The 16,216-nt window shown below is 45.2% G+C and overlaps 1 protein-coding gene across 2 annotated transcripts; it reads left to right on the top strand.

Annotated features, from left to right (window-relative positions):
* Positions 1 to 1,434: 1,434 nt before the first annotated feature.
* xylt2 (xylosyltransferase II) lies at positions 1,435 to 16,008 on the top strand. Of its 2 annotated transcripts, none has more exons than XM_049013890.1 (11): positions 1,435 to 1,900; positions 3,148 to 3,646; positions 4,832 to 5,007; positions 6,842 to 7,044; positions 7,921 to 8,001; positions 10,099 to 10,315; positions 11,107 to 11,283; positions 11,492 to 11,748; positions 12,545 to 12,740; positions 12,847 to 13,180; positions 13,577 to 16,008. In XM_049013890.1, the coding sequence occupies exons 1-11, from the start codon at positions 1,769 to 1,771 to the stop codon at positions 13,897 to 13,899; spliced, it is 2,595 nt and encodes an 864-aa protein (XP_048869847.1). In that variant the 5' UTR covers positions 1,435 to 1,768; the 3' UTR covers positions 13,900 to 16,008. The 2 variants fall into 2 exon arrangements, with proteins under 2 accessions (XP_048869847.1, XP_048869848.1); XM_049013891.1 differs by lacking the exon at positions 1,435 to 1,900 and adding an exon at positions 1,947 to 2,273.
* The last annotated feature ends 208 nt before the right edge of the window (positions 16,009 to 16,216 follow it).

Below are 16,216 nucleotides of genomic sequence, written 5' to 3'. Positions count from 1 at the left end.
CAATATTATCAGTTGATCCGATGATAACTGTGAGAATGTGGGCGTTATCTGTGTAGTGATTGGCAATGTGGCCATATCTTCTAAAAACACTCTATGTACTTACAGTCTATGTATTTAAATTTTAACGTTAATTAAAGACCTTAAGGCAAATGATCGCAGTAACTCGATCTCTTTTCTTGTCTTACTACTAGAGCCCAGAAACACGCCGTAGATCTCCAGCAGGAACTTCAGACAGACCAAAGCATCTCTTCTGGAGTGACTGTTCATCAAACGGTATTTATACACTTAAGTTCCCGGTTAGTTATATTCACAAGGGTGCGGACTCCCCACACCAGCGATCCTGGGGGTGTATGAAGCGTCGCCTTTGTAAATTAAAAAACCTCAAGAGGTGAACTCTGCCCCGCCTTCCAAGCCCAATACCGATTTACAGATGCTGCACATTACTTCAGACAGTTAATATTTTGCAGCGCGGTTAATTATCAAACAATCTTACACCATAAAGTAGACCTAATCTATAGTCTTAAACTGGGTAAGACTAACCGTTAACAATGTTTGCCCCCTCGTGCATTTAGGAAATTGGTGTTCTAGCTAATCTGGAAAATAAATATCGTACTTCATTGTGGTCCTCGGCATTTTAAGAGACTCCACTGTAACTCCCCGTCCACCATGAAAGTGAACACATGCAGGGATAGGACCGGTCTTAATGTTATTAAGTTAGTGTTTTATGTTAGCTGGGTTGCTAAGTAGTTTGGTTCATGTTATGTGTTAACTTCTAAGTATTTTTAAGTACAGAATATAAGATTTCAGTGGTGGTCCCCTTTGGTGGTACGGTTATGGTTTCTTCGTTAACTGGGAGATATTAGAGACCAGAGCTGACACCTGACGTTGCGGTCAGATTACATAGAAATTAAAAGCCGATGGAAACTTTATCGCTGGGATGAAAGCCCAGAGAAAGATTTATTATTACATAAAGTTCGCCTGGCAGTTATTATATCTTGTCCACTCCAAGGTCGGAAGCAGCGAACCTGTCTTTGCACGGGCCTATTGTGCAATATCCCCAAATTAAATGTAGGGTGGTCACTGATATTTTTGTCCTAGAGCTGTTCGTACTTGTGCAGTCAAGTATTTGATCGTTTTATTAAGCATGCATAAGCCACTCATTTGCAAAAATATTCAGTTATATTTCCATGAGCATGCATAAACCAAATTAAATTAAAACAATATTTTCAATTTGTAATTTTCATGTAGCTGTCTCCGCAAGCACCTGTAGCTGCGGCATCTGTGACCTTCAGACAGATAAAAACACAATTAGACCTAAATAAGATTACGATCTTTTTTTGTTTGTTTGTTTGTTTAATATGAAGTACGAAAAATATTTTCAACATAAACTTCAATGCAGATGCAAGATACAGTTTATACGAAGTGAGGATGTGGAGACCCATATGTTGCATTTATTTCCCAAACATTTAACCCCGCTTGTGGGGGTGTGGACGGCGAATCTGGGGCTGGTTTCTGGCAGAAAGGTGTCCGCCGCAATGGCGGAGCCCGGGTCCTCCCCACGTCACCAAGCCATGCTCGCCCTTCCCAAGGCAGACCCCCCTCCCTTCCATCCCCCTCGCAGAAGTGCAAGCTCTGTCACTTATATCCATCCACCATCTTTCCCCCCGTGAAACTCTAGCTCGGTTTCCTTCCGGATGCGATTGTGTTTCCAGCCCATAGTCCCTGTCCTGCTGCCCCATGCCAGAGCCGAGGCCGAGAACCGGAAAAGATGGTGGCGAGCGCTCGGGTGCAGAAGCTGCTCTGGCGGTACAAGCCGGCGATCGTGGCGGCCCTGGTCGTCCTCCTCGTTCAGGGGCTTGTGGTGTGGAGCCTGAGGAGCCTTGAAGAAGGAGAGGTGGAAGTAAGTAGCCGAATGTAATGGGCAAGCTAGGGATAATCGACCATACACTCGTACTGATCATTCGCCGAAACATGACAGCACTCCCATAGTGGGTGTATTTTACCTCGTCTCTCCGTTTAACTCGATTCAACAACTAGCTGCTTGGTTATAGCAATTAATGCGTTACGTCTAGTTAACCTCGATCGCCTTGTTTACTTCGGGCGAATTGCGGACGCGAAGGTCCGGTTCTATAAACAGGCATATGCTGGTCCCGGTGCACTTGTTATTTATATCAGCGCCATTTTTCAGTTTGGTCGCCTTTTCTGCTCGTTTTATTTACATTTTCCACCATGTTCGGGTTTTCCTTGCTAGATCACAGCTCTGGCACAGTGCGGTGAGTTGCAGGGGTGGCATCGTAAACAGTGAAAGCCTGCATGCCTTTGCACAGATGCTACCTGCCCATGGGTACTAATTTCTGTAACGTTTCGCTGAACTAAATGTATTGTTAATTTGGTCAGAAACTGCCTTCCCCTCTCTCTGATAATAAATGTATAATACGAATCGTATTTAATAGCAGCTGCTTTGCTGTCTAGGTGGCGTGTTTTCGATTTAAATCCTACCATAATTTCCCGGTGGTGTTAGACTGGAAAAACTTAATAGACCTAAAGCAGAATCGCTAAAAAGCTATGACGTCTGTGAAGCGTTAACCGAGATCACCGGCATTACTACGGGGGCCCTAACTTCGGTGGATATATTCTCTCATATTGTTGACTAATAACTCGCTGCTGTTATATAAACGATGTGTACTTTCTGTGACATTGTTACATTTCTTCAGCCAGGAATGAGTTCATTGTAGTATGAACCTTACAACCCCTTCGGGGTTAAGCAGATTAGGTATTACTTAAAAAAACTGTCATATATGCAAGTGGTTCTGCGAGAAAAAGGAAGTGCGTACTTCTGTCTGTCCAGAATTATTTTGAGAATATATTCATGGCAAATCTTTGATTTTCCCAGTTTGGATATTCTGTCCCCTTGCATAGAAAACTAAACTGGTTTAAAAATCAGTGTAATACTGTGTTGGGATTTGATAGGCGTCTTCTTTACCGTACACACTCTGCAAGTCCTGACTTGACTATTATGCTTATGACGTCATGGGAAACTAGTACCTTTAATTGTTATGTAAATGCTTCCTCCTGAATAAAGCACCTAAAGAGTTCGGTGAATTTAGTCTTAAAACTGTTGATCTCTGTTGTCGCTCTTTTCCCCAGAAGAAGCACAGAAGGTCGAAGCTGCCTGACAACAACAGCCACGATTCCAGGCGGGCTACTTCCGTATGGGAGGGACAGCATGGGGCACTGGGGAGAAATCGCAGCCGCTGGAGGGTCGGAAGGGACCGGCTCGGGGGCGCGGCATCCCGGGCCCCGATTCAGGAGCCAGAGCAGCACAAAAGGGCCGGCAGGAGACGCGGAGGTACAGCAGAGGGGGTGCCCTCCAGCAGCCGCAACTTTACAGAGCAGAAGGCGGAGGAGGGGATGGGGCCCGTCCTGCCGGCCCAGCAGGGTGACGTCGGCAGTGTGGGGGGCGCCCCTCCGGCCCTCAGCAGTGACTTTGTGCCCAAGTGCGACATAGTGGGCAAGGACGCGCTGTCTGCCCTGCACCGTGCCAGCTCCCGCCAGTGCAGGCAGGAGATCGCCAACGTCGTGTGCCAGCATCATGACGGAAAGCTGATGCCGCAGTCGTTCCCACAGTTCTGCCCGCAGCAACACGGTGAGCCTTTAAAAAAACAACAAAAAAATGACACGCCTGTCCAAGAAACCGCACACAGGTTTTAATTATTATTATTCATTGCTGGAGTTCAGCCTATAAGCTGTTTTTGACTGGTTTACTGATTTGTAAATGCAGGAGGCGCTCAGTACAGAGCAAGGGTGGGGAGCCTGTTCCGTGGACGGCCGGAGTGCCTGCGGGTTTTTGGGATGGCCCCTCAATCAGCCAATGACAGTGGGTTCCCAGGACTGGAGTTGAGAACTGCTGCTTTATTATTGGCTGATTGAGAGGCCGTCTCAAAAACCCGCACTGGCTCTCCATGGATCAGGAGTGTCACATGTGGTATAGAGCGTACTAGCAGGGCGGTGTAAAGACTTTGGGGGGCAGGTGCTCGGCGTTAAAAGTTGTCTCGTGGGGTAGAGTAATTAGAGCAAATAGTCAGGTGCTCAGGCACCCCCCATTGTAAATAATGTTGGAAATTGTTTATTATTATTTAAATTTTGCTGAGTTTTGTTTTGTTCAGTGTTTCTGCAAATCTTTGAAACTGGCCTTAAAAAACATTGCATTGTTCTTTTGCACTTCTCATTTACTTAAAATACTTAAGTCACCCAAATTGTGTGTTGGAGAACAACTCCTCTTTACCGGCAAGCGTAGCTTATGCTTGGGCTAATGTTCACATTGTCCTACTGCGTCAGAATTTCGGTTCAGATGCGTAAAAGTAACCATATGAAAGGGCTGCGCTGCTATAAATTAAAGGTGAGGATAAAGGCTCTGGGTACAGATATTCATCCAGATCATGTTGGCAGGAAGGGACCATGTGCTCGGAAAGGCGCCAGCCGGCCCTTTAACGGGTGAGCACTTTTAAAGTGGGTGTTGCAGCGATTCATAAAAAGGGAACATTTGCCACATAAAAATAGAATTTTTGCTTTCATCATATGCAGCTGCTGTTGGCAAGAGCTCCTGTACCATTTGGTGCAACACATTGCAAATGAACCGTTTCCATAAACAAAAAGTAGCCGTAAGCTAAACCTACGGAGAATGTCGCTTTCCCTTATTTAATTTTTCAGATGTAATTTAGCTAGGTGTTTTCTAACCCGGTTAAGTCTATTTATAGAAAGTAGCAGCTTGTCAGGTACTTCTTGCTTATAAGCCTGCCTGCTTCCTCCTTTCCCGACTGTGCTCCCACAGGTCTGCCCAGTCCCGTGCTTCAGAGCAATGACCTGGACGACGGACAGGACAAGGTGGATAATCCGGTGCGTGTGGCGTTCATGCTGGTGGTCCACGGCCGTGCCATCCGGCAGCTCAAGCGCCTCATCAAAGCCATATATCACCGGGAGCACTTCTACTACATACACGTGGACAAGGTAGGGTGCCTGGGTGCGCGGGGGGCACGAGGTCTAAGAAGGGTGGAGGGAGCGATTCCGATTCGCGCCACTTCCATGAACCGCCGCGTTTGTTTGCTCCTGGTGTCGCGCCTTGTGCAGGCTCCGTAATGCTTTGGAAATCTCCTGTGAAAGGCACAGTGGGGAGAGAGGGATTGACTTGAATGGAGGAGCGAAAGACAGCCGAGTGCTTGCTGTGAGTGACGCTTGTTCTTTTCCCCCAAGTAAACATGCTGATGTGCTCGTGGCACCACAAAACGGCTGAAGTGAACAGCAGCTGGGATTAGGAATGAGATCTAGGCCGTATTTATTTATCTGTAATCTTTATACGTGTTGTATATTAATATTAGAATATTGGTGCTGTATAGGGCGACTGTAGATGATATTTAAAGCATACGCAGCTAAATTGTAGCGTGAATAATTTAAATTTAGGTTACCTTTAACTTAATTAAATATGCACTTTATTATGAAGAAAAATCTTCAGGAGGCAGCAGTGCAAACTTGTTTCTTTATTGATTTGAATGAATCCACGCAAAATCGAGCTTTAATATCCCCTTTCAGTCTCCTGCGCACAGTGTGTTTCTATATGTTTCCCAGGGAAAGTAGCTAATCGGGAATCTGACAGTTATAAACGGTGTTGATTTTTTTTTTGTTGCGACATAGGATTACTAATTATTTTATACTGTTGATATAAAGTTAGTGAATCAGCTGGATTGCTGAGGTGAAAAGTAATATTATTATATGTTATACGATAAAGCCTGGATATTTGCATGGTGTGTCCTGTTTTTTCCCTTGGACTAAAAAAAGACAAAAATTTCTACCATAAATCTTACACTGTACAATTAAATGTCAGTTATTTTGAGCAGTGCCGTCTGTGTTCTGTGTTCCTTTGCCTTTTAAATAACATTGTGATGTGGTTGGCTGGGTCCGGATGATTTTGTATCTTACAAACTACAGTTGAATTGCTGTTCTATTTGAGAAAGTAAGAATATTTAATATCACATGTCTGTCAGATTCCATCTTAACATTTCTGTACCGTTCCGCTCAAGTTAAATTAAGACATCTAGCAAGGTATGTTATCAGTTATATGTTCAAAAGCGCCAGTCAGTATTCAGCAGAATTATGGCTGCAGATCTTACCATTTGTTGAACCTATGTTAAGGCCACAGTGACGATATGCAATCATCTGTTGCTGATTCGTAAGAAGTGTGCGGGTTGATATGCCATGGATTGAAAATGAAATTGGGAATGGGTGTGACATTTTACTTGAAGAACAACATTATGAAATTGCCGTTTTTGCACAGATTAAAGAATCCCATCCTGTAGCTGACTATAAAATCATTAATTACAGATAACTTTATACATGTTAAGCTTTAAAATTGAGAAATGTCTTTCTCGCCTATTGCGGCCCAGTAAGGACGCTGAGCCTGCTGAGAGCACTAGCAGACTGCATTAGTGTAAATGCTTGTGCTGCATTCCTCGTGTGCGTGTGTGTGCTCGTGTCTTGCTTGAACCCTGTATGATCCGCGCGTGTCTTTAGTGTTGTATAAATTACCCACCATGCGTGAGCATTACCGTCTGCTGTGTGCCCTCCCTGTGTTTCCCTGTTATATTTGGGATCGGTGATTGTTGGTCCTTTTCAGGACTTAATGAAAGGGTGACGTTCTCCCCTAAAGAAGCCATCTCATCATTCGCCGTTATTGCTGCGATGCCCTACCTGCACCCTTTCTCGCTCCGCTGTGACTGCATTAATGTCTGTCTGTTACCACAGCCACTCACTCCCCCTGCTCTCCACCTCTCCTCTCTCCCTCGAGCAGCGCTCCAACTACCTGCACCGTGAGGTGCTGCTGATCGCCGAGCGCTACCCAAACGTGCGTGTCACGCCCTGGCGGATGGTGACCATCTGGGGCGGGGCCAGTCTGCTCAAGACGTACCTGCGCAGCATGCAGGACCTGCTGGCCATGAGAGAGTGGAAGTGGGACTTCTTCATCAATCTGAGTGCCACAGACTTCCCCACCAGGTGCCTGCAGCCGGCTTGCAGACGAGCGCCTGCATATGGCAGTGCTGATGCTCAGTCTTACCTGCCTGAAGTGCCTTTTTTATCCGGCTTTTTTAAGCGCCTTTACTACTCGTAATATAAGCTATTGCAGTTTCGAAAGACCTTAAAACACATTACATAAATCAAGCCCTGGCACATTCATACCTGCATACACAAAATCATAATAACTCACAATAAATTCTGAACTGTTTAATTCTAAATTGTTTAATAATGTATTGGTGCAGTTTAACACCGTTACCACTGCAGGAAGGTGACACTTTTATTTGTGCATTTATGTGTGTCCCATAGCTTATGGTTTAATGGTTTGTCTGTAGGATAAACTATACAGAATTACTTGGGTTTTGTACAAATATTCACACAAAACTCTCTTTACATCCTACGTTGTCTGTCAAAAAGCAGTTTGCTGTTGTCTAATGATTTGGTCCTTTTATAGAGTAGATCTGTCTTTTATTAAAAGTATATTAACGTTGTTGGGCATTTAATTATTATTTTATTATTAATATTATGGGACTACTGTCAGTTAGTGTCTCAGTGTAGCTTCAGTGTTACTTAAGTGTCTTCTATGTTGCTTTGGGGGCTTTTAAGATTCACGAGATCAAGATCATTTCATTAAATCAAGTTAAAAGGGGACTGGTAGGCTAAAAGCAAAGATGCTGAAAAAAAAATAAAAGGCCATACCACTTAAAATAAAAGCTTTAAGTTATTTAACTCATTTCAATGTTTTTCTTTTGGTTAAAACATGTTATTCAATGCTGACATTCTGCTACAGTTGATAATTGCAAAACCATTTTCTTGCCTCACTTGTTTGGCTGACGGTTCTGTGTCATTTCAACATAGGACCAATGAGGAACTGGTGGCTTTTCTCTCTCAGAATAGAGACAAGAATTTCCTCAAGTCTCACGGAAGGGAAAACACAAGGTACCACAACCTCGGTCAATCAAGCGCATGTAACATTGCACCCAATTATGAATGTGTCAGATCAAAGTCCCCTCTGAGTGGTTTTCACTCAGCCTCAGGTGACTCATTGTAAGCGAGGTTTGTTGATTCAACTGAGCTCCTGATTAATTAGCCTTTTCATCTTATTTGGCTAATTGAAGATTCATCATCATTTCTTTCAGTACTGTAAATTGATTTTTCCTTCATAGAGCATTGAAAGTATAAAAGCAAGCATATTTCTCTGCTTTATTTTTACTCCTTAGAAAGACTAATGCAATGGTGGAGCTAATTAAGAGCTCAGTGGATGAAAGCCAGTTTAAAAGCAGACAGTAAGCACCACTGGTCTAATTTGGTGTTGAACTAAACCTTTTATTGCAACTATTTTATTGCACATTTTGATGGGAGACATTAATTAAACTGGAATAAATTAAATTAAACGCTGTTACATGTATACCCTTGTGCAAATTAATTGAAACAAGTTGTCTCACGGACATGCATGCAGTGGCCTGGGACCTGTTGGTTTGCACAGCCAACTGGACAGAGAGTAGGCTGAGTGGATGGAGAGAGAAGGCCCTGTGTCCACAGACTGGCAGGCCTGCTTGGGTGGGGTTAGAGCTGAGTGGATGGACAGAGGAGGCACTGTGCCCACAGACTGGCAGGCCTGCTCGGGTGGGGTTAGAGCTGAGTGGATGGAGAGAGGAGGCACTGTGCCCACAGACTGGCAGGCCTGCTCGGGTGGGGTTAGAGCTGAGTGGATGGAGAGAGGAGGCACTGTGTCCACAGACTGGCAGGCCTGCTTGGGTGGGGTTAGAGCTGAGTGGATGGACAGAGGAGGCACTGTGCCCACAGACTGGCAGGCCTGCTCGGGTGGGGTTAGAGCTGAGTGGATGGAGAGAGGAGGCACTGTGCCCACAGACTGGCAGGCCTGCTCGGGTGGGGTTAGAGCTGAGTGGATGGAGAGAGGAGGCACTGTGCCCACAGACTGGCAGGCCTGCTCAGGTGGGGTTAGAGCTGAGTGGATGGAGAGAGGAGGCACTGTGCCTACAGACTGGCAGGCCTGCTCGGGTGGGGTTAGAGCTGAGTGGATGAAGAGAGGAAGCCCTGTGCCCAGAGACTGGCAGGCCTGCTCGGGTGGGGTTAGAGCTGAGTGGATGGAGAGAGGAGGCCCTGTGCCCACAGACTGGCAGGCCTGCTCGGGTGGGGTTAGAGCTGAGTGGATGGACAGAGGAGGCACTGTGCCCAGAGACTGGCAGGCCTGCTCGGGTGGGGTTAGAGCTGAGTGGATGGACAGAGGAGGCACTGTGCCCAGAGACTGGCAGGCCTGCTCAGGTGGGGTTAGAGCTGAGTGGATGGACAGAGGAGGCACTGTGCCTAGAGACTGGCAGGCCTGCTCGGGTGGGGTTAGAGCTAAGTGGATGGACAGAGGAGGCACTGTGCCCAGAGACTGGCAGGCCTGCTCGGGTGGGGTTAGAGCTGAGTGGATGGACAGAGGAGGCACTGTGCCCAGAGACTGGCAGGCCTGCTCGGGTGGGGTTAGAGCTGAGTGGATGGAGAGAGGAAGCACTGTGCCCAGAGACTGGCAGGCCTGCTCGGGTGGGGTTAGAGCTAAGTGGATGGACAGAGGAAGCACTGTGCCTAGAGACTGGCAGGCCTGCTCGGGTGGGGTTAGAGCTAAGTGGATGGACAGAGGAGGCCCTGTGCCCACAGACTGGCAGGCATGCTCAGCCATCCATGTATGTTTTAAGTGAAGGGGGGGCGCCTCGCCTTGTCATCTTAAGGTGTTCTCCGGGTGTTTTGGTTTCTCTCCACAGTCTAAAAACATGCTGCAGTTAATTGGAATTCCCCATAGTCATGGTGTATGTACCCTGTGAAGGCGATAAGCATGAATTAATATGACTGATGTCCGTCTTAACTGTGGTCAGTCTGACTGCATATAGATGCAACAACATGTTTCAGTTAATTTGCACAAGGGTGTAAGGTAATGACTGAGGTTAGTAAGTACATTTTCTTAGCCTGTGCTATTCGGTCATGATTTGTTGGAAGTGTCGAGTGCTAAGTAACTCGCTGTTGCCGTGGCAGGTTCATCAAGAAGCAAGGCTTGGACCGCCTCTTCCACGAGTGCGACTCCCACATGTGGCGGCTTGGAGACAGAGTGATACCAGAGGGCCTGGAAGTCTCAGGTGGCTCCGACTGGTTTTCCCTTACACGCCGTTTCGTGGAGTACGTCATCAACTCCCAGGACGCGCTGGTATCAGGCCTGAAGCAGTTCTACAGCTACACCTTACTCCCGGCTGAGGTAAGGTACAGTACATCACACTGGGTCACCTGATTGGATGCTGAGTGAGATTTGGCCATATGACGTAACGGGAACAACAACGGAAATCAATCGGTAACTGATTCATTACTGATTTTGGCGAAATTATATACAATGCTCACAGAAAGTCTTGGGATGCATCCTCAATTCAGTAAGAATATAGCAGATTTTTTTGGTTTTATAACAAAAAGCATTTGTTTACTCATTTTCAAAATAACACATTAGAAACTACCGGGAGTTTTAAGTAAAACATTAATTAAAACCCAAATATTAGTTCTAAAAGAAATTAGTTCATTGACAGTCTCACTGGGTGCTTTATAAAAAGTAGCAGCTTTGCAATAGCATGACTCCAAAAAATTGCGTTCCATATCCCTTTAGGGAGCAGTGACTACAATTGCAATAAATAGTAAGAAAAGAAATGAATGAGTCAGTCAAAAAATTCTTAATAAAAACAAATGCTTGTGCAGATTTGTTAAACATTGCTTGTCAGTGTACTTTTGTTATGAAACCAGTAAATTTGCAGCATTTTTTACAGAATTAAGCAAGTGTCCCAAGACATTATATGAGCCCTGTATGTTGTAGGCTGCCTTGGAAATAGATTTTATTGAAGAGATTAGAGATTATTCCTGTGTATCTATTTGAATTAATATTTGTTTCAGTCAAAATTAGCTCTTATGAGTATGGATTTAATTGCTATTTTAATTGATGTAATATTGCTATAGTAATGGGCCTGACTTAGGACTTAGGGGTTTGCCTCTACTCCAACCCCCCAGTCATTCTTCCACACGGTCCTGGGCAACAGTCACATGTGTGACACGCTTATCGACAACAACCTTCGCGTCACCAACTGGAACCGCAAACTGGGCTGCAAGTGCCAGTACAAGCACATCGTGGACTGGTGCGGCTGCTCGCCCAACGACTTCAAGCCCTCGGACCTGATCAGGATCCAGGTCGGTCACTGAACCGAGCCGCTCGGCTGCTCCCGGATTCAGGATGTCGCCATTGTCCTCATTAGCAGTAGATGGTCATGATTAGGTTATATCCCTGGTTGTCACAGGAATATTACTTTTATATTTTGATTCTTCCCTGTATGGTATTTGTCACACCTTAAAATGAGGTTCTCATACCTGTGCTTCTGCTTCCTCTCCTCTTTTGCAGCAACTGAGTCGCCCGACTTTCTTTGCCCGCAAATTTGAGTCGACGGTGAATCAGGAGGCAATAGACATACTGGACGCCCATCTGTACGGGCATTACGCCCCCGGCACGCCGGCGCTCAAAGCCTACTGGGAGAGCGTCTTCGAGGAGGCAGATGGCCTCGGTGCACTGAGCGACGTGGCCCTCACCTCCTACTCCTCGTTTTTTCGCTTGGGCCTCCGCAGCCTAGAGGCCACCCACGGAGGCAGCAAAGCCTGCCGGTGAGGGGGCCTGACGCGGTTGTTAGCCCGACGCGGCGGCTGTACGCGCTCCCTCGTACAAGTCTTGCCACTAAATGTGGCTCTGTTTACTGCAGGAAACATGTCACTCGGTGTTCTATAGAGATACAACTGAGATATAGGGGCAGTTTGGGAAAAAATAAAGGTTCCTTGATTTGCTTATTTCTGCAAGTGCATGTGGTACGTAGGAGGCTGGCTCACTGGCCTTGTCCTTACATGTGATTTAACACTGCAGAGGGCAGGGTGCTTAGCCAGAATTTTGTTGGCAAATGGGTTAAATGTCAAATCAAAAAAAGTCAATTTGTAAAGCTGCCTGCCAGGCAAACAATAATTTAATAATGTAACTGCTTACACATTAAGTGTTATTTAATATGTAAGCTGCTAACACTGAGTAAGGAAAGATTCACACGCAGTCTGTCCACGAAGCCTGCCAGATAAAAAAAAAAAAAAAAAAAAAACTTCCAAGGACAACGACAATTTTGAGAATATTGTAGTAAATGACCTTAACCTCTGTTTTGTGGCTCCAAAAGCCTGTTAGACCAGTTCTCCTCTGTAACGTCAGCTAAATATGTTCATTCTGTGCTATCTTCATTTTCCATATATTTTGCTGATCTGAAGAATAGAGTATGTCAGGGCTGTACCTGGGAAAACGTTTAGCGGAGAAAACTGATGAGTGGTGTAGTAGAATTGACATGATTTAACCATTTAACTCTGGATTATTTTTGTTCATGTTATTTTTATTTGCCTTTTTGATTGATTCCTTTGCATTTTTCTTTAGGTATGAACCTCTCAGCCATCCCATATCTGTGCAGCTGTACTTCTACGATGACCGTTTCCAGGGCTACCTGGTCAGACAGGAAGTGCAGAATGTCGTCATGAGAACGAAGGAGGTTCTGGAGATCTGGGCCGTGCCCCAGAGCACCCTGCAGCTGGAAAGCAACCTACAGGAGTTTGAGAGGCTTAAGAACCTGGAGGTTTGAATGGGCTTAATGAGGGTGTGGTCCTTTTTGGATGCTCTGACTGTATGCATGCTACTGTACTTCGCCCCAGCCTTGTTAACACTGTGTGTGCCTTTATCAGGTAGGGACACGGTGGGACCCCAAGGAGAGGATTTTCCGCAATTTTGGGGGGGTTCTGGGCCCCCTAGACGAGCCTGTGGCAGTCCAGAAGTGGGCGAGGGGACCCAACCTGACGGCCACTATAGTCTGGATCGATCCGACCCAGGTGGTGGCAGCTTCCTATGACATCAGCGTGGACGTCGATGCAGAATTCACGCAGTACAAGCCACCTTTACAGCGGCCCCTCCGCCCCGGGGCCTGGACAGTGAGGGTCCTTCGCCTGTGGGAGCGCATGGCTGAGATCCAGTTCCTGGTAATGCCCTTGGCATTTAAAGGAGGGCGGCCATTACAGAAAGGTCAGTCACCTCCTGACATTTTCATTTTTGTACTCTTTGCACGTCTACCTAATTAGTCCTGGAGAAATATGACCATGCATCCACCTTCCTTAATACTCTTATCCAGTGCAGAAAAGCACAGGGAAGGCAGCAGGGGAGATGCCAGTTTGTCCCAGGGCACACACACACCAAAACACTTGCACTTTGGCAATTAAGACACACTTGTTTGCCTAAGCACAGTGCTCAGGGAGTGCTAGAGGAGACGGCTCTACCAGAAGGGACATTTCAGTAAAAACATAAAGGATGTAGCACATGTTTTGATGCCCATTACATTTGATGTAATTCCACTGATTTACAAGGCAGGGACCTGTTCTCTCTCTCACAAAGTTGTCACTCCCCTCAATTTTGTCTTTCCAGAAGAGGACAGCTGGCTTCACGCTGGTCCCCCTGGGAACCTCTACATGGAACAGGGCTTCCAGCAGCTGAACCAGGTTCTGAAGCTGCCCAGTGGAGATGCCGCCCTGGCGCTGGCCAACAGGAACTCCCTGCTGGTGGGCAAGGCTCTGGAAGACTGGGTAGACCGCAGTGTCAGGGCCTTTTGGTTGACTGGTGACCTGTGTGCTGCTCGCTCCTCACCCTGCCCGTCTTTGGGCCTCTGCCTCAAATCCACCTGGAGTTCCCTTTCTCCAGACCCCAAGTCTGAACTTGGGCCAGTCAAAAGTGACGGTCGTATCCGGTAGCCCCGGGCCTGGGAAGCAGGACGGACTCAGTGGGAATCATCTTTGAGTTGAAGTTCATGACTCAGGGGGCTGTCTTTAATTGTGTTAATGGGCCCTAGATGGTGACGACGTTTCTTTTAAGGATGCTGTTGTTCAGGTCGGCAGCTTTCCGGATAGGGAGCTGAAGAAAGTGTTGACATACTTTGCACATAACAATTTGGACTTTGTTTCGGTTTACTTTTCTCCCAGGTTTCTCATTTCACTGCACATGTATAAAACGGTTCTTTTTAAAGACGTACATGTCATACGTCATAAACATTCAATGGCCATCAGGCGTCTGGTTCCTAGATAACTGTGTGGCCAGATATTTACCTCCATGCTGTTTAATGTTTTATGGGTCATTTGTTTTTAGTTTTCTACACGTCAGTTGTTTAAGGATTGTCAACCAATGGACAGAAAAGTGCACTTTAGCGTAAAAGGGTCCGTTCTCCCTGAGTGAGAAGACTTTCGGCAAGGAAGATCATCATGACCAAGCTCATTTCACTGAACTGTAGCTGCCTTTTTTAAAACCACGGTTTATTTGTTTAACCCTCATTTGTGCTGGGGAGTTGCTGGACTCTGTGCCGTCATACTGACTCAAAAAGACGAGCACTATGATGAACAATGTTCTGCTCCTCTTTTAGATTTTAACTGGTAAATTTCGACCTGGTCTTTTCAATTTTAGTCTAATTTAAGGTACAGAAATGGACTCTAGGTTTTCAACAGGCAATCTGTTTCTTCCCCTCCTTTTTCTGAATAACTTAACTATCCATTGTGAAACTACTAGAAGTTTAGCATAAAGGAAGTGCCTTCCTTTGAACCAATTATGTGTATGTTTGAAATTTTGTAATTAGGAGTAAATCACTTCTTGAAGGAAGCATCCATTTCTGTACTTACAATAATGTCATTTAGTTGTCAAGTTGTTACAGGTGAGAAAGCAGAATTAGGGAAAGTTTCACGCTATGCCTACTTAACAATTCTTTACAAGAATTTTGATTTTACTTTTTCACTTTCTGAAGTGTTTTATATGAAAAAATTAGTTTTCCAAAAAGCTTAGAACTGTCATCAGAAAACAATCAGAAGACCTGAACTACTGCATTGATTTCAATCATGTTCAGTGTAAGAGATTTGTATGATTTTTCAGAATGTGACAGTGCACCATATTTCTGCTTTCTTATCATTTCAGTCGACTAAGCAAACTGATTTGCATCAATCCCCTTTAAAAAGCTGCAAGGTTGCTTCTGTGAAGCCAAAACTATATTAACAACTTGGTTAAAAAAATGGAGGGTTCACAAAGACAGACACTCAGATTATGTTGGGTGTTAACACATTCTTTGCTTTGTAAAGTGTGAATTTTCTGAATATGGGTGATCTCTCATTTGACGTTCAGTCAGTGTAAACCAATGGTCAAGCTAATGGCTTTACCAGTGATCTTAAGAGCTTCCCTCTCTTTTTACTGGAGTAAGGTGGTACATTAAAATCAGGCCTCTAGTAAACAGTCATTTCACTCATGTGACTATTAAATGTTAAACAACATGCGAATGGTTCTATGTGGCCTTTCTGTTTAGTAGAAACCCATTCGCATCTTCATTTTCTCTGTCAGTAATGGTTCGGCTTTCGTTTGTATTCCACTAGTTTTGTTCTGATAAATGGTTCCTTATCTTTGCTAATTTAATGAAGTCTAGCTGCCTGAAGATTGTCATTGGAAAGGTGCCTTTTGGGTATTGGGTAATTGTTATGCAACTATTTGTAACGGCTTCTGAACATTTTGGCATCTTGTGACAAACAGCGGGTCAAGATAGTATCCATCATGATTTGTGCTTAAGATTGTAATTTGTAATTGCAGGGGACACCCTAAAATGGATACCAGTCCAACACTACCAGTCACATACTAAAGAAAACTTTACCATTTAACAATAATGTACTGCAAGAAGAAAATGGGGTACTAGTAGACCACAGCCCAAGCATAACACCCGCCAAATTAAAACAGATCAAGGCTGCTTCCCAAAATGTCCTTATGATATGCTGTTATTATTGTGATATGTTTTGGAAGGTCTGCACGGAATTACATTAATTTTAATTGAAACTAAATTGGATGCCTCCTTATTTTATAACGCTGTTCCTTGTGAATATGGTACGAAGTTATTAAGTGTTTCCATGGAAACAGATCGAAAACTTGTTGGTGTTTTATCTGCAAACATGGCCAGGAGCTCCGTGAAGGCGGGTGCGAGCTGGTGCGTCAATGTTGCCACCCGACAGCAGAGGGCGGTCGCGGGGCTGAGACGCTAAATCCTGACGT

Source organism: Brienomyrus brachyistius, chromosome 5, assembly GCF_023856365.1.
Source record: "Brienomyrus brachyistius isolate T26 chromosome 5, BBRACH_0.4, whole genome shotgun sequence".
Classification (NCBI taxonomy): domain Eukaryota; kingdom Metazoa; phylum Chordata; class Actinopteri; order Osteoglossiformes; family Mormyridae; genus Brienomyrus; species Brienomyrus brachyistius.
Note: the sequence above shows the minus strand (reverse complement) of the source record. Positions and strands in the feature narration are given on the sequence as shown.